A 25,590-nucleotide genomic window follows, 5' to 3' on the forward strand; every position below is an offset into this window, starting at 1 on the left:
GGCTCCCTCAGCCCCACCTCAGGCACCCCAGTGTTTGGGGGTCCCAGGAGTGAGGGATTCCCAGTGCTGCAGAGCCCCGGTGCAGAGAGCTGCCTGGAGACACAGCAGGGTGTTCACTCCTTGCCTTCTGTGTGTCCATAGCAGCTCCTGCTCCAGTTCTTGCTGGAGTGAAGGCCTCTCTGTGCTTCTGCTCTTTTTTCCCCGGAGCTGTGGTTTTAAAGTTAACCAGAAAAGTGTGACTGAGCCTTCACAACTGTATTAGCACTGCACAGGAAACCTGTGGTTAACGGATCTCAATTCTCTGCTCTCTTTTTCTTCTGTGTTTACACCACTATCAGTTTTCACTCCATCTGCATACGACACAGGCAGTTTTACATCCCCTGTTTTGACCTGCTTCTTCCACGAAATCACCCACTATTGTCCCAATAACATTTGACACATGGTCCTGGTAGGCTGCAGAGATTCAGGACCCCAAGGAGCCCTTTAGCCAGAGCTAACTGCAGCAATGTGTGTGGCTCCTAGGCAAGCTCCAAACCAGCCAAAACAAAACAAAAACACTAACAAACAAACAAGCAAAACACGGGGAGGGGGGATTAAAAAAAAAAAAAGTAAGCTTTTCAGCCTTTTCAGCCAAGTGTTTTATCAGGCTTGCAGACACCTGCAAATCACTTGCACAGCAAAGCCTGTCGCCTAACAAAGACAAAGCTTTGTAATACAGTACAATTAGACCTGAATAATTTAGGCATTGAAACAAATATTTTGAGACCAAGACTGTTTGCTTTCCTGAATGAGAAATTGCCCAGGCTTGGATTCATTACAAACCTGCTGAGAAACAAAACCAGAACCAAAGGAGGAAATACTCAGTGTGGTAAGACTTTACCACCTAAATTCTCACAGTCCAGCTGCACTGAACACGCACAGGGCTAAGCAGGGAAGGCAGGAGGTTCCCCATTTTCCTCTCCTCTGGCGGAGGACATGATGGGGAAGGGATCAGCAGGGTTGAGAGGGGTGGTCAGACTCACACAGGCAGCATTCACGTTGTTTGCTCCTTGAACCCTGGCTTTGCTGCTTTGAAAAGTGAGCTTTTCCAAAAGGAAATACATACAAGTATCCATAATGTTGTTTCACAGTCGTGTGAATGAGTTCTAATGTCACCCAAAGGTCATATGGGGAATGAGGTCATGCTGTGGTCGTTTGGACCAACAGGAGAACACAATATTGAATGGGTCACTGAATTCCAGTTGACCTATTGGATACAGTTCATTTTTCTGAAGGCTGGACAGTGAATCCATTTTTGTATGTTGTTCTGAACTACTTGTGGGCCCAGATTTTGGAGCAGCTTCCTTCCCTAGCCAGATTTTTGAGGGATACTGCTGCTAAGTATTGCTATCTCTTCTCAAATCAGCAGTGAGCAGAAATCTTTGTTTTTCAAGGTCATGGATTTAACAACAGTGTGCTCTTCCATATTAACTCCCTTTTGTTCATTTTCTGACTCTAAATGGTATGCTGAGTGTTATTTGCTTCTATAAATTTACCATGTATTTGTTTCAACCTGGTGTTTGTCCATCAGAAGTCCCGAGGAGTCTGTGAGCAGCAGTGCCAGACCCCTCCAAACTCGTGCCTAAAGGATGAAGCTGCAGACTCTTCCTCCTGCTCTTCTCACTGCAGCAGCAAGATCAGAGCAGCACACCTCAGCAAGGTGTTAAGGAAAAATATTTACTCTTATCTCTAAATTCGAGGATTCCATTGTTTCTTTCAATTGTGGGGTGAACTTTCTGTTGTTGGTCTGCCTTTTTGTTTCTTACCTTGATGAGATCACAGTCCTAGCAGAGGAAGGTGAGTAAGAGGGAAGTAAACACATACAAGGGTCACCTGCTCCTTGGGTCATCCTGGCACTGGGGGCTTGCCCTCAGGAATCTGCAGGGCCTGTCCATCATCCCTAAAATGATGGGGTTAGAAAAGCCCTCTGTCCATTCCCCCAGAACTCCAAGGCCACCAATGTCTCCAAGTGCCACATCCACACAACTTTTAAATTCCTCCCGGCATGGGGACTCCACCACTGCCCTGGGCAGCTGTGCCAGGGCTGGACAACCATTTCTGGGAAGAAATTCTCTCTGATATGCACACGAAACCTCTCCCAGCAGAACCTGAGGGCATTTCCTTTTGTCCTATCACTCGTTATCTGGGAGAAGAAGACCCACCTCAGTGCTGTCTCCCACTGCAAACCTCACCTCTCCCACAGCAGCAGTGATAACATTGTCCGTAAGAAGCAGATCACACTGTTGACTTGCTGGGAGTTTTCCCTAGGAAAGGCCCAAGCAGGAATCTCAGTGCCTGACTCACAGATCACACCTCTCCCAGCCCGTGTCACCCACAGCTGCTCTCTCTTTCCAAGCACGGGGCTCTACAAGAGTGGAAACTCTCTCCCTGCGTGTCAGGTATGTTAGTCCTCTTTGGGCTATTTACAGATTGCCAGACCAGTTTCTTCCTTTGCTCTCTCCTTGCGGTTAATTAGGCAGTTCTACTTTTTTTTGTTCACCTAAAATTTTTGAAACAAGTCTTTTGTTTTGCCATGTTAGTTCAGTCTGTTCGCACATCACCCCGTGCTTCCCAAGCTTTGTTGCAGTGGAGGCTGTGCAATGGGCACCTGGTTGCAAAATCACATGTATTTTTAATGCCTCCTCCATTCTTACATGGCTTGGTGAAATTTGCTACTGTTTCAGGCATCAGGTAATGACAGGAGTGACCTGCAGGAGCACATGGCTTGTCCCAGGAATCGGACTGGAACTCTGTAAGAATAACTGCAGGAAAGGGTGAACGTGAGATATTTACAATAATTTGAACACTGATTCGGGAAAGCATATAATCAGTATTTTCCCCACTCCCCTCTGTAGGAAACTGCAGTATTCTTGTTCTCTAGACCTTTTGAAATTTTTTTTCTTGCCCATTTTTGACACTTCTATTGCTTTTGTGGGGAATAAAACCTCCTTCTTCAGAAGTTCATTTTCCAAAAGTGCTTCATTTGTACAGCTAATGCTCATCTTCCCCTCTTCATTGCATTTGCCCTGCAGATCACTCACTGGGCAGTCCCATAAAGAAATGGGAATTCAGTTTCCACCTTTCTTGGCAGAAGGAAGTTACCCCTCTCAAGCCGCAGACATTTTAGTGTGTGTAGCTGGTAATAAAAGATTTCAGAAATTCCAGCCATGTCTGCCTCAGAGGTAATAAACCTCTAAAGGAACGCAGCAGAAAGCAGCGTGGTGTCTGGTTTGAATGAGAGGAATGACTGCAACTCATATTGCTGCCGTTGATGTTTGTCAGTCTCCTAGTAAAAATGAAACTTAATGAAAATGAAACTTTGTAAGAATGAAACAAATATCTTTGATACTCAGGTGGCTGAGAAATCTTTTGACAGAGCTCAGAGCTGCCTCTCCGTGCAAGAAGTCACAGCTATCTCCCTCCCGAGGAGAAATCACTCGGTGAATGAGGACGCAAGATCTTGCAGAGCGTATGTGCCTGCATTAATTTGACAAAGGCGATGAGTGTGCATGGAAGCAGGCACGGAGCCGCAGACATGCAGCCGCTAACCCTCCCCGTGCATCCCCTCCTCCTCCTCCTCCTGCAGCGCCCGGGGGCAGCGCGGAGCGGGCAGGTGCAGGGCGCTCCGGGTCCCGCCGCTGCCCGCTGCCCCTGCCCACTGCCCCCTGCCCGGCCCCGCCGGGGGAGGCTCGGCCGGAGCGCAGCGCGCTTCGCCGGGCGGGGGGGCTTGTTTGTTTGTTTCCTGCCCCATCCCATTTTTATGATCGCGAAGAGGAAGAAGCCTTCAGGTCAGCCGGAGAACTGCTGGCCCGGCGGCCGGCGGACAAGGGCTGCTTTGATCGGCGGCGGGGAGCGCCCGGGCTCCGATGTCCCGGCCATGCGGACGCCTCGGGGCGTCCCCGCCGCCTCCGCCCGGCGCCGCCCGGGGATGTGCGAGGCGGCTCCGCGGCCGGAGCCCTGCGAGCACCAGCGGGTGAGTGCGGGACGCGGCTGCGGGAGCGGGGCGGCACGGACGGACGGGCGGACGGACAGACGGACGGGGCCCCGCGCGGCTCCCCAAGCCGGGAGCTGCCAGCCGGCAGCGGTGCTCCCTGAGCCGGGACGCTGGGTCTGGAGCCAGCTCACCCTCGGGGGGCCGCGGGCCGGGGGTCGCACCCCGGGAGCAGCGCCCCGAGCCACCCTCGGGGGACCGGGACCGTCCCGGGCAGCGGCTGCGGCAGAGCCGAGCGCCCTCCCCGCCCGGGGCGGCCCGGCCCGGCCTTAGGCGCCTCCCCGGGGGCCGGAGCCGCGCTCGGAGGGCTCTGGGGATGTGCAGAGCTCCTGGGATGTGCAGAGCTCCGGGGATGTGCCGGGCTCTGGAGCTGTGCCTGGCTCCGGGCTGTGCCCGGCTCTGGGGATGTGCCCGGTTCCAGGATGTGCCCGGCTCCGGGGTGTGCCCGGCTCCGGGATGTGCCCGGCTCCGGGGCTGTGCCCGGCTCCGGGGTTATGCCCGGCTCCGGGGTGTGCCCGGCTCCGGGATGTGCCCGGCTCCGGGGATGTGCCTGGCTCCGGGCTGTGCCCGGCTCCGGGGATGTGCCGGGCTCTGGGGTGTGCCCGGCTCCGGGATATGCCCGGCTCCGGGGCTATGCCCGGCTCCGGGGATGTGCCCGGTTCCAGGATTTGCCCGGCTCCGGGGCTGTACCCGGTTCCAGGACGTGCCCGGCTCCGGGATGTGCCCGGCTCCGTGCGGCAGAAGAGGAGCAGCTCCCGCAGGCTGTCCGGCGATGCCCCATGGCACTGCCCGGCTGGCACGGACAGGCTGCACAAGTTAATGAAAACACAGTAGATTCCAGAGATGTGCTACATTTTCTGTGGAGGCGACGCTGGGAATCAAGTAACCCACAAACCGATTTTAACAAACCCATCCCAAAACCAAATGCATTCATTAACTCCTTGTGCCATTAAATCAGGATCAGTCGAAACATCCTCAGCTCTCTGTGGTGTCCCAGCTTCGGTAGGCAGAGCAGAGGGGATCACATAAGCACCAGGAGAAGTGTCAGAAAACCAGAATACCGAGGCTTGTGTCTGTTTAAATTATTCCTACAGTTTCGCTGTGCTTGCAGAAGCACATAAAGCAGCTTCTACCTAGTGGTCCTTAATGCAGATGGGTTCAACTCTAAATAACTAGAAGTAAAAATTAGTCAGATGCCTTTAGATGCGAGGAGCTCTCCTGCAGGAACAGGAAGATTAGCTCGCTTGGAAAACTTAAATGACGGCAAAGAACATATTTACACATGAAAGGTGCAGTATTTCCTGCTGCTCTACGGAACTGTATTTTCAGTGCTCAAAGTCACCACCAGAGTCAGGAGATAAGCATCATTGCTTCAGCGAGGCTCCAAGTACCCAGAGGATTCCGGAGACTCGGCAGTATTTAGTCCACTCTTTTTTTGTGCTTAATATGACTGGAGGTGAGAAGGGGATAATGGTTAATTTCTTTTTTTATTACCTATGAACTTCTTGCTCATAGTTAATGCAGGGCAGATTTCTCACTCCTTTGCATGTTTCAGTGAGCTTTCAGTCCTGTGCCTCAGAGACCACTGGCTCATTTGACCAAAAATCCTGTTCTTCAGAGAAAAACAGCAGCTCATGAGGCACAGGAAAGTAGTCGTGCTGGTCCCTGTAGGTGCAGACAGAGGCTGGGCAGACCTCAGGATGCCAGCCTCCTGAGCCATGGAAGAGCTGCAGTTCTGGCACTGCCAGTCACCTCCTGCAGCGTGATGTCCCAGGAGCAGTGACAGAAGGGCAGATGAGACACACAGAAATAAAATGTTCCTCATTTATGGAGAGGAACAGTGTGAGAATGCCCAGTGAGCCACTGAGACAGGTGCTGGTTGTTATATCTATAACACTGGCCAACCCATGGAACATGAAATATCTCTTACTTACATCTGTAGTAAGGGGCTATTTGCCATCTTTAGTTTATTAATAAACATACACTTTAGGGACCTGTTTCTGCAGCAGAGAAGCATCATTCTAGGGGAGGTGGACATCAGAGGAAGGAAGAGATTATTGGAAACTAAGGAATGTGAATCAGGCAGGAGGTCCAGTGAAAAGCAAAGACTGGAGATGTGAGAGATTGCAGCAGTTTGAGGAGAGTTTGGTGTTGGGATGAACACAAGGCAGAAATACAGCCAAGCCAGTTTAAAATTATGAAGTTCTGAGTCTTAGACTTGACTGGATGCAGAGCCTGAGAAGGATCCCTCACTGACTTATGGGGAGAGGGTGCAAGGAAGGTTGACCTTTGTGTGAGGGATCTGGTGAATGTACTGTTGCCATTATTTATCCCAGTGAAATTCTCGTATTCTTTCCCATTGAATGGAAAGGGTGTGTACTGTCTGTGGATGTAAAGAGCCCCAGGAAATGCTGGCAGGGATTTTCATTGTGAAATACTGAGAAATACATTGCTGTGTGTGTAGGGACTGGAATCTCAGTTGGTGGAGGATAAGTAGGAGCAGGTGAAGGGAGAGCACAGAGCTGCCACCAGCAGCACTGCAAAGGTGGCCCAGTTACCTTGAAGAGCACGAGAAAGAGGATCTCCAAACCTGCAAGGGCTGCACGAGTGAGCGTGAGCTCACTGCCAGCGGCGTTGCGTGACTCCTGTGTGCACTGCTCTAACCTCCAAAGACAGGCCTGCTCACTGTTCTTTAAAAATTGCTGTGAACACTCACTGTCTTCAGTGTGAGTTTGACAGGCTCCCAGCAGAGCCTGATTTTTTTTTCTATTTTTAGAGCCAGCTGTAAAGCTGTAGTCAAGAACTGCTTACATAATATTTTAGAAGTGACAGCGAAGCACAATGGCATATTTTGACCTTTGGCATTAGATAAGTAATTGGCAGGTTAAGTTAATTTTTATTCAAGCAAAGAGACTTGCTTTTTACTGCTTGTGAACTCCTGTACCTTCACACAAGATTAAACCCCACGGGTACATTTTAAAAATAGGTTTTGGTTTGCTGGCCTTCCTTTTCTGTGTGGTGTGAAGGAAGCTCCTCCACGTGAAGGAACTCCACTCTTCTGCTCTCGATCCATGACACAAAGTGTGTGGTGAGTGTGTGTGAGTGTGTGTGTGAGTGTGAGTGCCTGTGTGCACAGGCCTGGCAGAGGGCAGGATTCTTCATCTCCTGACTGACAGCCCAGTAGTATTAAAACAATTGGAAAACTCACCTAGAAAACACCTTTGTTACTGCGCAATTGAGGAGCCGGTTTCGAGGCTGTGACTCAGGGTAAGTACTCAGTGAATATTCCCTTTTCCATTCCAGACGCTGGGTTATGGGCAAGTCGGAAAGCCAGATGGATATAACTGAGATGAATACTCCAAAACCAAAGAAGAGACTGGGATGGAGTGGCCTGGAAATAGGGCTGGCAGTGGTGGTGGTGGTGCTGGCCATCGTGGCCATCACCATGATCGCCCTGTACGCCACGTACGACGGTGAGCACGCGGGGCACGGGGTGGGCTGGGTGCTGCCTCAAATGTAAAGCTGCATCCACGTGTCTTGTCGCTGGAAAAACTCACAAACTGCGTCTTTCCAACTGGGACTCGGTAAATTCGTTTGTTCCTGCAAAGTTGTGGTAAACACAAACCATCTGCTTGTTCTGACTTAGGAATACTTCTGTTTGTAATTAATGCTTCAGTGAGGAAAGATCTCAACAAACTACAACATTGCTGAAGAAAACCAAACTCCAGGGCTCCCTTTGTGTTCCTGGAGATGGATGAAAATCCTATTTTTTCCTTTTTCAGGCTGTTGCAGCAAGGACTCTCAGTGAGTGTAGTCATCCTGAGAGGTTTTGTGCTTCTGTAGCCAGAGCAAAACAATTTCATTCAGGGGGAAATACATTGGTAATTTTTGGAAAAGATAATACAGAGAAGTTAAAATTTCCATCAAGGGTCATCTAGAATTTTTCCTTATACTGAGAATTAAGTGCTTTTTAAAATTTTGAAGTAATTAATAGTTTTGTTTAAGCTTTTTATTGAATATAGTTCAATTATGGGATGGAAAAATACCATTGTGGGGGAAAAAAGTTTTATTTTCAAAGCCTCAAAAGGAAATATTTTCATATTCCTGAATCCTGTATTTTGTTCAGAAGACTTCAGAGTGAATGTCTCAGAATTTTCATATAATTCCTTGAAAATCCTTTTGTCATTGTAAAGTATTGCTAAATTCAAACTGGCTTTGTCATTCTTTCCAGTCCTTGAGCTATTTTTCTCTAAATTGCTTCTTTGTTATAAAAATAGTATTTTGCCCACCTCCAATTGATGGGACATTTTCCTCTGATGACTACAAAAATTCCACATGATGAATGACTAGCACTGAATGACCCTAAAGGGTTGAAGATGATGATATTTTTAGAGCCTGATCCTATAAATATTCCCCTACTGACTGTAAGGTGTCCATTCGTATTATCTTACTGTACACTGCAATTAAATTGACTGTCAATGGAAATATTTACAGTAGATTTTTTTAATATTGACATTGAATAAAATTAAGAATATAATTGTATTCTCTTTTAGATGGCATTTGCAAGACACCAGACTGTATCAAATCAGGTAAGAATGAAAATACATATGTTTTAAATTAATTTATGTGTTTTTAAACAAAATTACTACCACAGAATTCTCCCATCTAACTGCAGACAAGTATGGCAGATAAAAGTGTGGGTCTGTTACCCCACATGATTTTCGTAGCATAGTTCTTCTGAAAAAGTAGACTGTCATGCTGTGATATTGTCAATCTCACAAAGTCATCCTCCATGTCCAAACGATTCTGCACGTCACGGTCTGACAGGCTGCCTCATCCCTCAGTAACAAGAGCAGTTGTTAAAGAATCCCAGGCACAGTGCACCCCTGGAGGCTCCCAAAGGTGCTGACTCACAGGCACCAGTCAGACCTGCAGATACAGCAGAACAGCACAGGAAAGTCGCTGTATTGGTTTCCTTATTCCCATGGGTTCAGGCCTTTTGGCAGCTGGGTCCTGCAGGGAAAGGCCCAGGGCAGCCCCTCATCCCAGGAGCTGCAGGTTGCCATCAGCACAGGTCACACATCAGGTTTGTTCCAGGCGGCCATTGCTGCCTGTTCATCCCACCTCCAAGGTGTTCTCTCCCAGCATGAAAGCTCATGCTGTGCTTTGGAAAGTGATCCAATGAGTTCTCTAGCAGATTGTTAATCTCTGATGCTGCTCATTTTCAGCTGAATACACATTGCTACAAGGGAGTTCAGACAGACTATGTGATGGTGAATGAACTCCAAAAGGAAAAGCAGGAAAAGTTTGGAGAAATGAGGCACAATGTAGCAAGAAGAGCCTAAAGTAATTAATCAGAACAATTTTGCTCTTTTATGCTTCTGTTAAATGCTTTAAGAGCATTTAACCACTGGAAAGGGATAAAGTGAAGATACTGACAGAACTGATTGTTCATTTTGAAAGAAGAGCTGCAAATAAATGAGCAGAAGAAAAAAAAAGTAGTAAAATAAATAATGAACAAATAATGAAGAAAAAATGTAATGAGAATTCATTGGTTAGCCCAGGGTAAATACCAGTAACTGCATGGCACTGTTATCCATGGATTTGTGAGGCCACTGCAGTGTGGCACAGGAAGATACACTGCAGTTTGTACTTTTGAGCATTTTTTGGATAAGCTGATACACTCTGATGACTCCCCTGAGCTCAGTCAGCACAGCCTGATGGAACAGGGGATTTTGGTCTCTGTTCCTTACCTAGGTAAGCATATTGTTTTGCTCCTGAATCCTCCCCAGGTCACTGGTTGCTTTGCCAGCTTATATTACTTTATTTGTAAGCTATTAAAGCAGCAACTGGCAATCAGGAGTACTACAGTAAGATTAATCATTACAAGTAATTGATTTGAAGCTCTACATTCTTGGTGCCAAGTAGGAACTGTGTAGTGCATAGTCTGTATTTGTACAGGTATAAATTCACCTGGATTAGAGATAAAATAATAAAATATTTGTAACATAATCACTTTCTCTTGATTATAATGTATCTGTGGTATCAGCCAAATAATGAATGGTTATCTTGGGGCTCAGGTGTGCAAACAGCACTCTTGAGGAGAGTATTCTGCATGGTCATACTTACTGTATGTACTTCACATGCAGCCCTAAATGAAAGGCCACAGTGCCCAGAAGACCACAGCTGAGCTCTTCCTGGTAGTTTTGCAGTATTTAGGCTCTGATAAAAGTTGAATAGCTGATATTGGCTGGGCTGGACCTGGGAGCAGGAGAGAGATGATTATTTCTGTGTGGCAAGGCAGGCACAGAGGATTACCAGGTGCTGACTCCAAGCAGAGCAACCCGACTGCACAGTTCAAGCCAGGTTTGATATTACACTGTTAATGATTTCTCAGATTTAAGCAAGATATTAAATTTCTCCTGGCTTTTGTTGTGAGGTTTTTCCCAAAGGGACAGGTCAGTGGATAAGGGCCATCTTTTCTTGGTGTCAGAAGATGTGTCTGTCCTACTGTTGCTGATTGGCAGGGCTGGGTGTCCACTCCTGGCTAGGAAATCTGTGCTGCTGGACTGACACGTGCCAAGGTCACCCAAGGGACAGTGATGCCCTTTGGGTGCTCCCAGTCTGGCAGAGACATTCAGAGGGAAACCCTTAAAACAGGAGATGTTAGGAGTAGTTACAGCTTTCCTCTTTCACAGAAAATAGGTGGAGTTAGGACAGGAATAAACTGCAGCATTCAAAACACTCCCCTTCCCTGACTGAAGCAGGGCAAAAAAGACAGAAACCAGCAGCAGAGCTTCCACAATCCCAGAGCACTCGGGGCTGCAGTGTCACAGTTAGTAAAAATATGACTGAATTTCCCAGTCTCTGGCTGTTGGCATGATCCTGTGTCCCTTCAAATAGAAGTCACCCTGAAGCCATTGACTTCAGAAGGGAAACCATCAGCCAGGAGGCTTTGCATATATTTCCACAGTGGGTTTTATGCTACAGAAGCAGTCTGAGGTTGAAAATGCACCTGTCCATGGCTATTTCCATCTTGCAGGCACTGGAACACTGTAAAACCATCAGATGTTGGCCTAGAATGTAACACTCCTGAGCCAGCAGAAAAATGGGGGCAGGCAAATCAACACAAACACCACAGACTGTCTCTCCATTTCCACCAGCACAAGAGACATGGAAAATATTGAAAGTACTGGAAAAATAACTATAAATATTTGACTTGCCCATGTGGAGGAATGAACACTTGAAATCACAAGCCTCATAATTTACTAAAAATAATGTCAGAAAAATGGGAAGAATATTCAGTATCCTGGGAAATTCAGAGGTATCCCTAGCTCTTGCCTGACTCCCATGATCTCTCTTTTCAGTGAGAGACTCTGTTCTGGCATACTGGTGGTAGAAGCAGTCTGGATGGAGTAGGAATAGGTACAGGGAGAAGCCCAGAGGGTTTCTGGACAGCGGCTGGGAAGCTGTCATCAAGGAATTGGATTTCACTGAGAATCCCTGTCACAGCTGGTCAGTGACTGGCCAGTCTTGGACAAGCCACTCCAGGGAGTCAAAGGCACAGCAAGAGCAGTATCAGCTCTAGAGTAACACGTGGAGCAGGTCTAATAATGAGTGCAGCTTCCAGAAGGCATTAATAGAAAAACCTTTCCTGACAAGAACTGAAATAGTCCAACAAAGTCAGTATTTGATTGAAATAGACAGGATTCAGTTGAGTCTAAATCATACTTCATTACCAAAATTAGATTACAGTGGATGCTTAACCTCTGCTATGTCTTGTGCTTTCAATGTCCCTTTTCACCACGTTCCAGTACAAAGAAGGGTAAGTGAAGGGTAAATGAAACATGCTACATTTTATTTAGAACTGAGTGACCACTCGCAGGGAGCAGGAACATCTGTCAGTTTACCACCAGTAAACACAGCCAACTGGAAAGGATGGGAGTTGTGGTCAGCACAGGAATAGTAATTCCTTGTTCACAGATGAGAACTTTGTTTGGTCTAGAACCAAGTAAGCCAAGCCTATCCTAAACGAAATACATTTATGACTTCCCTCTTGAGAGCAAAGGAGTGTAGTGCATGTGTGTGCAAAGCGTGTCTGTGTGCTGCAGCTGCCCGGATCCTGGAGAACATGGACCCCAGTGCCCGGCCCTGCCAGGACTTCTACCAGTACGCCTGCGGGGGGTGGCTCAAGAGGAACGTCATCCCCGAGACCAGCTCCCGTTATAGCAACTTTGACATTTTGAGAGACGAACTAGAAGTTGTTTTAAAAGGTCAGTGGAGTTTGGGGACTAAATAAAGTTTCTTCGTTGCCTTACGTGTTATCCTAAGAAGTTGTGGTTTTCTAGCAAAGCTTAAAATACTACCAGATATTTCAGGTTTTTGTGTTTGGTTCAGGACGAATCTGCCCCAAACTGTTTGCTGGGAGAGGGCTCTGGGAGCGTGCTGCTGTGTCTGACACCGGGGCAGAGCTGAGCTGCTATCTGCAGATCAGACCAGCTGCAGTTCCCACCCTGAGCCTGCCCCAGCGACAGCACCTGGCAGGTGAAGGAGGAGGAGGGGGAGGGGGAGGTCTGTGTCTACATCAGCTGAAATGCTGGAAGCTGCTCTCTGGCAGTCCATGCCCTGACTATCTGTGTTCCATCAGAAAACCCAAAGAGCATGCAAGCTATTTCCCTATCTGTCATATCAACAGTATCAAATTCTTCACCATCCCTTTCTTCAGGTGAAAATAACAGAGCCCAAGAAGGCAGTCTGTACTCATGTAACACTCTCCAACTCATTCTCTCCTGGCTAAATATCCTGGTTTTTTTACTTTGCCTATCTCCTGGTTTTGCCAGCTGTGTCTTCACACAATAGTCTGGTTGCTTAAAACGTGTCCCTGAGAAGTCAGAGCATTTGTCTGTCACGCAGGGATCCTACAGAGTTATCTGCTGGCTCCGTTACGTTCCACACCCCAGCACAGGCTGCAGCCACTGCAGGGCACTTCCCCTGCAGAGCTTTCCCCTCCGCTGCTGAAAGGCAGAGCCTCCCTGGGGCTGGACACGAGCTCCCCCGGCCCAGCCCTGCTGCTCAGAACCTGCAGGACAGAGCAGGAAGCACCTGGCAGGTGAGAATGACCATGAGGTCAGGAATGACCATGAGGCCAGGAATGACCATGCCTCGCTGTGTGTTTCAGATGTCCTCGACACCCCCAGCACCAACGACATCCCAGCGGTGCAGAAGGCAAAAACCCTGTACAGGTCCTGCATAAATGAAAGTAAGTGTCCCCTGGGGCCACTGCCTACAGATACCTCAGCAGCACCCAAGGGCAGCCTCAGGCAGCTGCACCTGTGTCCTGTTCTGTGCATCATTTCTCAGCTATCCTTTGTGAAAACTGAAGTGTGTCTATTCTGTAGAGTCCAATCAGAACCTCAGCATAAAACTGGTATTGTACCTCCTGCTTTACTACCTTAGGAATTTTAGGTAACTCTTCAGTTACTAATGTGCTGCAGATGTATAAACTCAAATCCTTTCAGTTAAATGGGAGTTAACTTCTTTTGTAGAAACCAGCAGGGGTGAGGTGAAAGCTACCTGACACACCAGGCTCTGCCACTAGAACAAAGAGCAGTAAAACAGTTTGCAGTGCTTCTTAAATAATATTTTCTTGTTTCTGTAATCGTATGAATACTTTTCAAACTATTATTTCAAGCTATCTGCAGAGAGAGGAAAGAAAAAGACAGTACTTCAAGGTCATGTTCTCAAGGATCTGCATATGCTGTTTGTAACTGGAATATTTTTACATGAAATGTTAAAGCACAGTCATACATCAGAGCAAACTGCTGTTGTGGTGATGGGGGAAACGCAGTTCTCAGCTTCATTGTCCTAAACTCATAATATATATTATAATATATAACATTTGTGGGGTTTAAAATGTCATGGTAACTCATTTTATTTTTTCCAAAAGCTGCCATTGATATGCGAGGTGGAAGACCTCTAATTAGTTTATTGCCAAATGTGTCTGAGTGGCCTGTAGCAACAACTGACTGGGATGCTTCCTATGGTAAGATAACCTGTGCTTATTTCCTTTTAATTAAAATATCTAAATTATTTAATTTATTGCTAACTAAAAATAGAGACTGACTATACCTTCCGTTTGCTTAGGTACTGCTTGGACAGCTGAGACAGCTATTGCACAGCTCAACTCCAGATATGGAAAAAAGGTCCTTATTAATTTTTTTGTTGGCACGGACGATAAAAATTCCACAGCACATATCATTCACGTAAGTCTGCCTGGGTGCCGTGGCCTCGTTGATCATAAAAGAGCAGCAAATAACTGTAAGCAAAGACATAAATGTTAGCAAGGAGAGACATCAGTGATCTGAATTTGACCTGAGTGCTTAGTAGAGGAATTTGTGAATTAATGTAGTTTTCAGCTGAGACTCTGGGTTCCACAGTTCCCTGTCTGATCTCCAAGCTGACATCTTTGTTCTGTGCACTCATACACTGTCACTGCCAGTGACACAGGAATGACAGAGACAGAAAGGTCATCTCTGAAACCTGAACGTGCAGACGAGGCAGGAGAAGGTCTGCTGACTGCTGGGATGCAGCACTCAGAGGAGCAGAGGGCCAGTCTCTCCTGTCAGTGGTGGATGGAGCCACGAGCACCTCACGTGCTGGGGTGTCAGAGATGCAGGGGCTGCCTAGCTTCTCTCTGGGCTCTTCTGTCATCTGTGGCTCACCTGTTTCCACACTGGCTACCAGTGCCAGTGTTCAGCAGCAGGAGAAAAAAAGATTGAAAAGAAAAACAAAAAGTTTAACAAGAATGAAAATAGTGAAAGGTGGGCAACAGGATGAGAGAGGAACACCCCTGTGGCCAGAAAATAATCTGGCCAGTGAAGCATCAGCACCTGTAGTTACCAAAAGAACAGTACAATGCTCTGCCATTTCCCCTTAAGCTCTTCTCCATTTTTATTTGCACTTACAGATCGATCAGCCTGGGCTGGGCCTGCCTTCTCGGGACTACTACGAGTGCACTGGTGCATACCAGGAGGTGAGGGGGAGCTGACACACCACTGGTGACAGTTCTCATGTTTTAGCCTCTATTTTCAAGGCAGCTACTTTTTGTAGCTTAAGACTTTTTGTTAGGAGATAAACATGAAACAATTTAGCTTTGTTATAGAGCCTCACAGCTTCACAGCTGGATCAAGAGCTATCCCCTGGCTGTCAGAGTTGTATTTAAACAGAATACAAGTGGTCACGATCAGCCCTGTTCTGTCACTGCAAAAAGCAGGTCACTTCTGTGACCGACTGACAGCAACTGGCAAATGCTGCAGGTGAACTACTTCTACCAGGAATAGGCTTGGAAAGAAAAACAGAACTTTCAGAACCAAAGAGACACTTTGCTGCATGAAAGATCTGAAAAGATCACCATCTCCTACATCAACTGCTGAGCACACACACAGCAGCAAAAGGATGTGATACCATAGAAATGGCTCAGATACCTGAAACCTCGCATGGTCTCCTTTAATTCTTGTTTACTCATTACTTCTGCGGGTCTCATTAACCTGTTAGCACTGACACTGTATCCCTGTTGCTAATCTTGGATGTGCTTTAAGTCCTTGAGAGCTGATGGGTGTCTGTGCTGAAGTCATGGAGCTGAAACTGCTACCACAGTGACCTTTAATTAACCACATTCCTTCTGTGGAATTAAATGCAGAAGCAATGAGAAAGTGTACAGGCCATTTGGGCTTTGTAGGTATTTTGTTGGTGTGCAACAGTTAACAGTGACTACATTTAATTACAGGTCACATGCTCATAAAGACAGTCATTGCCATCTGAACTGCCCAGGTCCGTGGGAGATGGCCTTTAGGAGCTGACTCACATTGCACAGTCTGCACCTTCCATGTGTTGTGTTAACTGCAGCACTGAGGGACAGCTCCTGTCCTCTGACCTACCTGAGTATCAGCTCTGCACTGCTGGAAAGCAGAGGAGGAAGTACTGTTAAAAGGCAGCTTTATCAGGGCAGGCGGGTCCCCAGTGTCCTCCCAAGCAGGGCTGCTCCCTCCCAGCCCCGCTCTCCTGCCCTTGGCTCTGCTTCCTGCTGTTATTCCATGCACACAGCAAAATCACCTCTGCCCCTGCCCCTTCCAGGCCTCTGCCCCCAGCAGCACTGACCACCCCAGAGCTACAGGTGGAACCTGCCAATTAGACATTTTTAAGATCTTTTTCTCTTGTAACATACAGGGCGGCTCTGCATGCCTTAAGTTTCCACTGAAACTGCTGAGACTATTTATACAGTCCAGATGAAATTACCTTAGTTCTTTGCTACCTGACTTCAGAGGTGCACTTAGCAGAAGAGTAACGTCATTGATTGGTACCTAAAAATCTCTGTTAGCTTACTGGTTTGAGGTAATGGCTACATTGAATTTTATGACGGTTTTTACAGTGCTGGTATGCGCTGTCTTTTGTGACTTCTTGTAGCTGTCAGTGGTTTCATGGGCTTTTCTCTTTCCGAAATGATCTTTCCTGCTTGTAACTGGCACTGGGAGTTGAGCCCTTTGTGCTGCTGAGCCCTGTCCCTGTCGCTGTCCCTGTCCCTGTCCCTGTCCCTGTGCAGCTCTGTGCAGGCTGCGGTGCCACAGCCCCAGGTGGGCACAGCCTGGCAGGGAGGGTGCCCAGGAGGGGACAGGGAATGGCTGCGCACGTGGAGCACTCATTAAAGAGGTGTGTGCCCTGCCTTAGGAGCTGAATGTACCAAAATACTGCATCAATAGAGCTGATGACATGCACACCTTATTAATCCTAGGTTTAATCAGTGGTTGGTAGGTTACATTGCATAAACCAGATTTATTATTTGATAGCTGATCCAGCACTATGTATGGTTTTTTATTTGCATGGAAAAGGAAAACAACATTTCTGTTGATGGAAAAATGTGTGTGACTTACCAATGAGGAATTAGAATTACAAATAATAATGGAATTACAATAAAACAGGTTCCATAAAATATAATGACACCTTGAGATATTTGGCCATGTGACATTTCAGAGAATTTGCTGCTGTATTCACATTCTTATCATTACTGAACTCTTTAATGATAGATTTCATATAAATTGTCTGTAGTATACCTAACTTTGCATACAGCAACATGAGTTCTGACTGCCCCAAGAAGCACTGGAGGAGGTTCACAGCTTCTGGGAGTGCTTTTCCCACAAAGCCAATTCCCTCGGTTTATGTTCCTGGGAACACAGCTCTTTGGAAGTGGTATTTTTGGAAGTTGTAATTAAAGTGAGCTAGAAAAAACATGGGTGATGGTTTAAATATGGACATACAAATGTCTCATTCTAAATAATGAAAACAGTGCAGTCGTTGGGAGTGCTCAGCTTTGAACAGTGCTCCAGTTACCCAGCAGTGCTCCATGAGGGAATGTGCACAGTTCATTTCTAGTTGTGACCTAACAGCATTTCCGATAAAATTGACCTGTTTAAATAAGGAATGAAGAGCTGGAGTTCATAAAAATGAAGATGAAATTTTGAACATAATCAAGGTATGCTCTCCTTGGAAGAGTTTTGTCTTTAAACTGTTCCTGTTTTTTCCTGCAGGCATGTTCTGCCTATGTCGATTTCATGATTTCTGTAGCTAAATTAATCCTACAAGAAAGAGGTATTTCTATCAATGAGAGTGAGATTTCTGCGCAAATGAGAAGAGTTATGGACCTGGAGAAAGAGATTGCCAATGTAAGAAAAACTTCTTTAAACTATCCTTTAAATAACTGACTTTTTTCATAATACCTAAGAGAGCTGACTGCAAAGTGAGTGGTTAACTTCCTTGCTGCTGCTGCTGCTTGGTGGGAGCAGAAACGTACGGAGCGTGTTACACCTGAAGGAACAGCTGTGTCCTGGGAGGAGCAAGGGAAAGTATTTGAGGCAGCTGTTTTCCAAACAACAAAGTGTGTTATCCTGATCTGCTCACAGAAGCCCTGCAAGAGCAGAGAGAGACAGACTTGGGATTTGGTTAATGTGGTTTAGAGCGTGAGTTTTGGGAGATGCTTTGGGGCCTCTCCTCCCTTTGTCCTGTTTCCCTGTGGGCTGTTTGGATCCCAGAGCAGCAGATTCCCAGCCCATGGCCTGCTGTGAACACAAAGTCATGCTTGTGCTGCACAAGCTGCTCCACAATGCTGATTGTTCCAAGGGCATTTTTAACAAACACTGTTCTCCCTTAAAAGAAAAGGACAAAGGAAAAATAATATCATGAATATGACTTTGGAGGAATAGTGAGGGTTTGAATGTGCATGGAGAAAACCGAAGGCCTTCATGAGCAAACCATGGCTTATTATTATTAACCATTGCAGCAGGACCTGAAGCTGAGGATGACCATGAAACAGGCTGAATACATATTTTATAGCTTCAGCTATTTTTGAAGTTACCCTGATAGTAAGGTCACATACTTGGGAAAACCATTTATATGCACTAAAACTGTCTGATTTGGATTTTCTTCATTTTCATGAGAAACACACCTCTGGGCTTGGCTCAGAGATGGGCAATTATTATCAAAAAGGGAATTCACTGAAGAAAGGCTCTAAAGAGGAGACTGAGAGGAACTCACGCCTGCAGTGTCCCTGCAGCAGTGCTGCTGGTGGAGTCCAGCTGGTGCTGGGGAACCTGCCACTGCCTGGGATTTTAACCTTTCATCCAAAACTTAGTATCAGCCTGAATGTGACTGAAGAGAGCTGGCATTGTGCTCTTGGGAATTTGTTTAAAAAAACACAGAAAAAACCCCACTGAATGCACAATAAAATAGGAAAGAGGAAACGGAAGAGAAGGATAAAAGGAGGTTTGGCATAACTGATTTTTCAAAGCACTTCAAAAGGGTAACATCTGCTGCTGTGGATGCAGATGTTGAACTCAGCAGTGCAAACTGCCAGTGCCCAGAGCAGCACAGAGCTGTGTGAGCTGGGGGCTCTGCCTTCCCAGCAGTGCTGTGGGTCACAAAGAACACACAGGGCAGCAGTGCACCCTGATCAGAACCAAAACTCCTGGGAACTGACTCAATATACTCAGTCATTTTCTCCTGATTAACTCTGACAGGCAACAACAAAATCTGAAGACAGAAATGATCCACTTCTGCTGTACAATAAAATGACCTTGGCACAACTCCAAAACAACTTCTCACTGGAAATCAATCATAAGGTGAGTGATCAACAACCTGGTATTTTAACCTCTAATTTATCACTGGTGGGATTAAACAATGAAGGCTGGATTGTTTTCCTGTTAAAGACATGACTTATTTGCGATTGAACAGGATCCCTGATGTGCACAGTCCTACCTGCTCTTCTGATGACACTGACCTGTAGGCACATTCTGTACCCACTGTTTCTCCTGACCCGAAGGCACATCTTCCCATTTGCCTCAACATAAAAAAGATGGAAAAGTACAAAGGAAAAAAAAATTCCAGTGGGAGGTGTCTCTGCCCATGGCAGGGGGGTGGACAGATGATCTTTAAGATCACTTCAAAGCCAGACCATTCTGTGGTTCTCTGATCCTGTTCCTTATCCTCATGGGTTCAGGGCCCAGGACACAAGTCCAGCCTGTAGCCACAGCTGGTTCAGGGATGTTTAGTGGACTCTTCAGCCCCACTCTGTTTATCCAGAGCTGCAGATTCAGAACAAAAATCCAGTTTGTCCAACATTGCCTCTGTAATTACTGCTCCCAGGGCAAGCAGAAAGGAGCCAGGCTGTCAGGCCCATGAATCAGGACAGTTCTCCACATCCCTCCCACTGCTGCTCCCCCGGGATGTGTCAGCTCTGCTCTCACCCTGAGCCATGTGCTGTTTGTGCAGGACAGCCTTTACCTCATGGCACCAGAGTGCAGCTGAAAAGCAGCCCAAGCTTTGCTAACACAGCTCTGTCTCCTCAGGAACATAATGTCATCCTGAACATGGGTAGTTTTCATTCTCATGACTTTTATTGAGGTTTCTGAGGCCAGTAAGGTGCAATGAAACACTGTTATTCCTGGCACTTTTTCATATTCACTGCAATTTTATTGACTTTAATTCTCTGACAGTTCCCTCCTGCCTGGTTTAATTGGTTTCATAATTCACTGTCTCCCACAGGTGTAGTTGGTTACCATTACAGTCATCCTGTCAGAAAACAACAACTCCTGTCATAGAATGGCATTGCCCTGGTTATTATTAGTTCCTGGGGGGTGCTGCAGATCAGCACTAATTTAAATTTATTCCAAAATGCTCAAAAGACACTTGATGGGAGTTGGTAGTGTTGTAATGTCTAAGGATAGAACAGCAATTATTCCCAAGATTAGCCTGAAGTTTGCTGCTTCTCTCCCAGACCTGCAGTGACTGTTCCTTAAAGCTTATGTGCTCTCCTCAGCTACTTCCACTTGTCTGGTGGAAGACATTACCTCTTCCAATAAACCTTTCCAAAGACACAGGCAGGGAAAAATCACCAACACATTTTAAAGTAATAGGCAGAACAGAAACTTTAAAAATTAAAAAAAGTGTTACTTTGAAATCAAAGCAATTTCTCTACTCTTTCTGCCAAATACCCCCCTATGCTAACAACATTTTTAGAGCTATAAATGGTCTCAGGCCAGCTATTATTACAATGACCCCATTTATAAGTAGTGCAGATATTAGGGAAACTAAAGGCAGAGCAGCTGTGTCATGCAAACATATTTAAATTGTTTATGGTCGAACCATATCATAATGCATACTGATTTTCCAGGTGTTCAACTGGTCAGAATTCATAAATGCCATCATGTCAACTGTGCAAATCAACGTTGACAACACGGAACATGTCATTGTTTATGACCCTGACTACCTTCTCAAGCTCAGGTCTATTCTCGTAAAATACTCTTCCAGGTAGGTGTGTTAAGTGTGCTACTTGTATCTTCTTTCCAGCAAACCTGAAAAGCCTCAAAACATCACCTCACCAGCTTATTATTGTTGTTTTGTTAAACAGAGACCTTCAGAATTACATGGCCTGGCGATTTGTCATGGATCTTGTCAACAGCCTCAGCCGGGACTACAAGGACACGAGGAATGCTTTCCGTAAGGTGCAGAAATTCATCTCTCCCTACGTTTTAATGATGGCTTTTGTGAGCCACAAAACATAGTTTTTTATGTAGGTGTAGTATATAAATATTTAATGTACTTTGGATTTTGCACACAACAGCCAGATGTGTTTGCTGAGCCTCTGCTGGAGTGTATCTATAATTTATGGGATTTATGCCTGATAGCTGAGTGGATTTGAAAGCACTGCTTTGATACCTGGTCTCTTGTTTTTCTGAATCTAAATTAATCCCCATTTTGGTATCAGAACAGTCACATTTATTTGCAAGGGATTTCAGTTCTGACTGACTTGTTAGAAACTCTTCACCATCCAAAGGGATATATTCAGAGGCAACCATTATGGCCCCAATCCTGGTTTTCAGTCATTTGATCCTGCTGATAGCTTAGTGCTTTTAAGGAAATGCTGAGCAATTTCAGCAACTGGACACGGAAGTTCTGTGTATTTCCAGTAAGAGTTGTGCAACCTTACCTTAGAGTTTTCCTAGTGATCCTCCCGCTGGAGAGAGAGCCCAGCTCAGCGCCCCAGACGGGTGTGCATGGGGTGTGTGCACGGAGGTGGAGGAGCCCCCCTGCAGCCCCTCTGCCCTGCTGTGTGTCCCACAGGCCCTTTATGGCACCACGTCCGAGACTGCCGTGTGGCGCCGCTGCGCCAACTACGTCAACGGGAACATGGAGAGCGCCGTGGGCCGGCTCTACGTGGAGGAGGCCTTTGCTGGGGACAGCAAGCACGTGGTAAAGCCCTCAGCCCCTCAGCCTGAGTGCCACCAGAGGGGCACTGCATCACCGCCACGTGCTCCCTGACACAGCTTTCATTGCACTATTCATTGCAGCCCAGTCAAAGTGGGCTCAATTTGCGAGTTTTTATTGAACAAAGGTTAACGGTTATTACAAAGGTTTAAAAATGCCAGTTTTTATCAGAGTACGGTGTGAAATGTGAGGCTTGCAGGTGCACAGCTGGAGGGAGAAAGCCCCTGCCTGCTCTCTGAGCCAGGTCCATAGGGAGCTGTGCACGAGCCAACCCTCACACCCCAGGAGCAGCACTCGCTGGCACCAGCACCACTGCTGTTCTTTGAGACTGACACCAGTTCACATCCTGCCACCACTGAGCACAGGGGCAATTGGTTATTTCTGTTCACCTCCAGCCACACAGAAAGCTCCTGAAAATGGACCTGAAGTGAAGCCTTCATTGAGTGCCATCACCTCTGGAATCCTGGTGTGAAACCACCCATTTTTGGGGTTGGCACAAACACAACGATTCCCTCAGATGCACAACATCCAGCAGGGCAATGTCTGTTAGGTTTTGGTAACCTGCATGACTGAACTGCATTGCCCACCATCTTACTCTGGGGGTTTGTAACATTCTGATGTTTTCTCCAGGTTGAAGAAATGATTGCAGATATACGTGATGTTTTTATAAAAACCTTAGATGAACTTACCTGGATGGATGCAGAGACCAAAAAGAGAGCAGAACAAAAAGTAAGTTCTGTCTGAAATATTGGTAATGTGTAGTTCTATAAAAATCGGTATTTCAATTGTTTGTCCTGACAAAAAATAAGTAGTAACTTCTATCACTATATCATAATACAAACACATTTATAGTTGTGCTTATATAGGCACAGCAGTTGAGGATTCCAGGGGAGGGGGCCTCTGGAGGTAGGCACACACACAATGGGAAGAATCTGTATACAAGATTAAGACCTTTCAGGCAAATCAGTGATTAAGGAGCTAGACAATGAATATCTACAGGAAAACAATACTGAAAATGCGAAGGAATGATTTCTGGTGATTTGACCAGCTATTAGGAGGAACAGGATAAAACCCATAAACTTGTGCTTTCAAAGAATAAAAAATTCAAACAAACATTAACATCCTGTGGTTTCTGTGGTGGCTTCCGTATTGCCTTTTTTATATAATTTATTATTTAAAAACATGGTTGGATTTGCTATGGATATCAAATTCCCTTGTCCCTAGGCAAGAGCAATTAGAGAGAGGATTGGTTATCCGGATGAGATCGTGACAGATAACGACAAGCTCAACAGTGAGTACCAGGAGGTAAGTTTGCACAACAGGCAGGAGAATTAGAAACGGGTTTCCAGAGAAGAAAAGGGTCATTGGCTTTCCTTGCCCCACCGAGCCCAGCTGCAGGGGGAAGGGAGGAGGTGTGACCCGCAGATGTGCCTGGCTCTGGTGGCATTCCAAGGACATGCCCACATTCTGCTGGGATTATGTGAGGGCAAGCGTGGAGCCAGTGGTGTTCAGTGCAGCATTCCACCTGGCACAGGCTGGCCCAGCACTGGGGGCAGGAGCTGACTGGTGTTTTGTCTGAGGTGGAACTGCTCCTTCCAAACTGGCTGGTTTGCAGCAGGCAGCTCCAGAGGTTAAGGGCAACACCAACAATTGCTGAACTCCACTCAAAATATCTCTAGAAAGAGAGAATGAAGAGCTCTGGGAAAAGTACCCAGCTCAGAGAGATGCAGCTACAATATCAACTCTGTGATGTAGCAGAGCTCCACAAACCAAGGTCTAATTGTAGATCAAAAAACATTCTTAGAAATGTGTTGCTTAGCTCATCGTGCTTAAGACTAGATGTTCCTGATCCGTGTGTCTTTTATCCCAAATCAGTAACACCACCACTAACTCCTCTTCCCCCTTTCTTTTTAGTTGAACTACAAAGAAAAAGAATACTTTGAAAACATTATTCAAAATTTAGTATTTACCCAGAAGAAAAGGTTGAAAAAGCTTAGAGAAAAGGTGGACAAAGAGGAGTAAGTATTTAATAATACTCTGTCTAGTCTTTTATCCAGTTTGCACAGGAGAAGGTATCTTCCAACTTCAAATATTCTGTGATTCAGTTACACGGTTTCTAGGCTTATTCTAGCAATCATTAACTTTGCCATTAACAATTGAAATACTAACGTTTATTCCTCTGGTGTTACCAGGTGGATAAGTGGAGCTGCTGTTGTCAATGCTTTTTACTCAGCAAGCAGGAATCAGATAGGTAAGGTTTACCTATTTATTTTTTATGTACGTATGTACGTATGTACTTTTACAAAGGAAGTGAAACTATCTTGTTACAACAAGTTTGAGTATAAAGATTCCTAAGGTCAGCCTACCCAAAACCATCCATGGAAATAAAAAGCCCTGTCCATTCTGGCTAAAGATTAGAACCACATGGAGGCCCCAGGGCTTCTCATCTTGTGAACCATCCCAGCTCCCTTCACAGTGCTGCAAGGCTCACAAGAGTCACGAAACATTTCACAACATTAATTATGCTTCTCAATATTTCTGTCACGTCCATTCTGAAAACAGTGTTTAAATTTTAGTCATCCAAATGTCACAGACTGCAGTGTCCTTTCTAGGCCATCAGTGAGGTGCTGTGATCCACCTGTAATTCCTGAAAACAAGACTAAAAAAATGGAAAAACCTTGTCCTGCAGGGCTCTGCACAGAAATGAAACAAGATTATTTCTTGATGTGAGCATTTAGCTCTTGACTGAACAGTTAACACAAAAACTTCCAGAAGGCTTTGTTCAAAATAGCTTTGTTCAGTAATTTGTAGGAAAGGAATCATGATGTGTAAGACTGAAACTGGTGACTGGCAGTTAATGTGAGTCATAAATTCTTACCTCATCCTTTAACTATGGCATGCACAGGATAATTAAAGCAGTCTGATCTTTAGAGTGATGTCTGAATTAGCTGAGAACTAGACTTTAAAAACCCTCCAAAGCGCAGTTCTGTGCATGATGTGTAAGGAGCCTGGCGCTCTGTCACTCCCATCTGGGTACGGTCTGAGCTGCTCTGCCCCATCAGGAGTTCAGACCAAGAGGAGCCCCCTGAGCTCCCGAAGTGCAGCTGAGCTGCTGCTGGCCAGGCGGCCCCGGTGGGCTCCCCCAGGAGCAGCTGGCTGGGGCTGCACAGCCCTGTCCCCTCCTGGGGCAGAGCTCCAGAGGTGGCTCCTCACCCTGCTGACACCATCCGTGCTCCTGATAACAGGGTAAACAGTGGGGCATCCATCCCACAGCAAAGCAGCACTGCACTGGGGCTGCTGTGGCAGCAGCTTGCACATGCAGCACAACTGGCTCGTTGCTAACCTGGTTGTTATTTTCTGGTTTTCCCATGGCTCTTTCTCATCCTGAAAGAAAGCCCTAGGACTGAACTGGATTTATACTGAAATGCAAGATGTATGAATCTTCTTTATTTTGCTGTGTGAGAACTGTCACACAATTCCTTTGGTCTAAGTTGTGTAGAGCTACATCCACCTCCTTCCCAGGGAGAATTAAAACTTCATATTGCAGCGGCAGCAGGGAGACAGGAAAAGGCCTTCAAGATACTAAGTGGAACTGAATATTTCATAGCATTTTATTATTCTTAAATTATAAAAAGATCAGAATTGCAACATGGTTTCCTTTTAAATGAATTGTTTTGTAGAAGAAGCCTAGAAAAATGAGCAGAGAAGTGGGTAAATGGAACTGCTTTGTTCCAGTTCTTTTATTGACA

The 25,590-nt window shown here is 46.1% G+C and overlaps 1 protein-coding gene across 2 annotated transcripts in view; it reads left to right on the forward strand.

Annotated features, from left to right (window-relative positions):
- Positions 1-3,689: 3,689 nt before the first annotated feature.
- MME (membrane metalloendopeptidase) overlaps positions 3,690-25,590 on the forward strand; it is a 30,352-nt gene continuing 8,451 nt past the window's right edge. The window contains exons 1-17 of one of the 2 annotated variants that reach the window (XM_039713772.1): positions 3,690-4,012; positions 7,334-7,503; positions 8,584-8,619; positions 12,142-12,303; positions 13,209-13,289; positions 13,977-14,072; positions 14,174-14,292; positions 14,997-15,062; positions 17,611-17,745; positions 19,096-19,197; positions 20,748-20,884; positions 20,985-21,078; positions 21,698-21,826; positions 22,472-22,570; positions 23,066-23,146; positions 23,756-23,859; positions 24,034-24,092. In XM_039713772.1, the coding sequence (XP_039569706.1) occupies positions 3,906-4,012; positions 7,334-7,503; positions 8,584-8,619; positions 12,142-12,303; positions 13,209-13,289; positions 13,977-14,072; positions 14,174-14,292; positions 14,997-15,062; positions 17,611-17,745; positions 19,096-19,197; positions 20,748-20,884; positions 20,985-21,078; positions 21,698-21,826; positions 22,472-22,570; positions 23,066-23,146; positions 23,756-23,859; positions 24,034-24,092 (1,777 nt within the window). In that variant the 5' untranslated portion in view covers positions 3,690-3,905. Of the gene's footprint in view, positions 4,013-7,004; positions 7,119-7,333; positions 7,504-8,583; positions 8,620-12,141; positions 12,304-13,208; positions 13,290-13,976; positions 14,073-14,173; positions 14,293-14,996; positions 15,063-17,610; positions 17,746-19,095; positions 19,198-20,747; positions 20,885-20,984; positions 21,079-21,697; positions 21,827-22,471; positions 22,571-23,065; positions 23,147-23,755; positions 23,860-24,033; positions 24,093-25,590 lie in introns of those variants that run through there. The other variant, XM_039713773.1, reaches the window with a different exon arrangement.

Source organism: Passer montanus, unplaced genomic scaffold (genome assembly GCF_014805655.1).
Source record: "Passer montanus isolate IOZ18808 unplaced genomic scaffold, ASM1480565v1 scaffold29, whole genome shotgun sequence".
NCBI classification, from domain to species: Eukaryota; Metazoa; Chordata; class Aves; order Passeriformes; family Passeridae; genus Passer; species Passer montanus.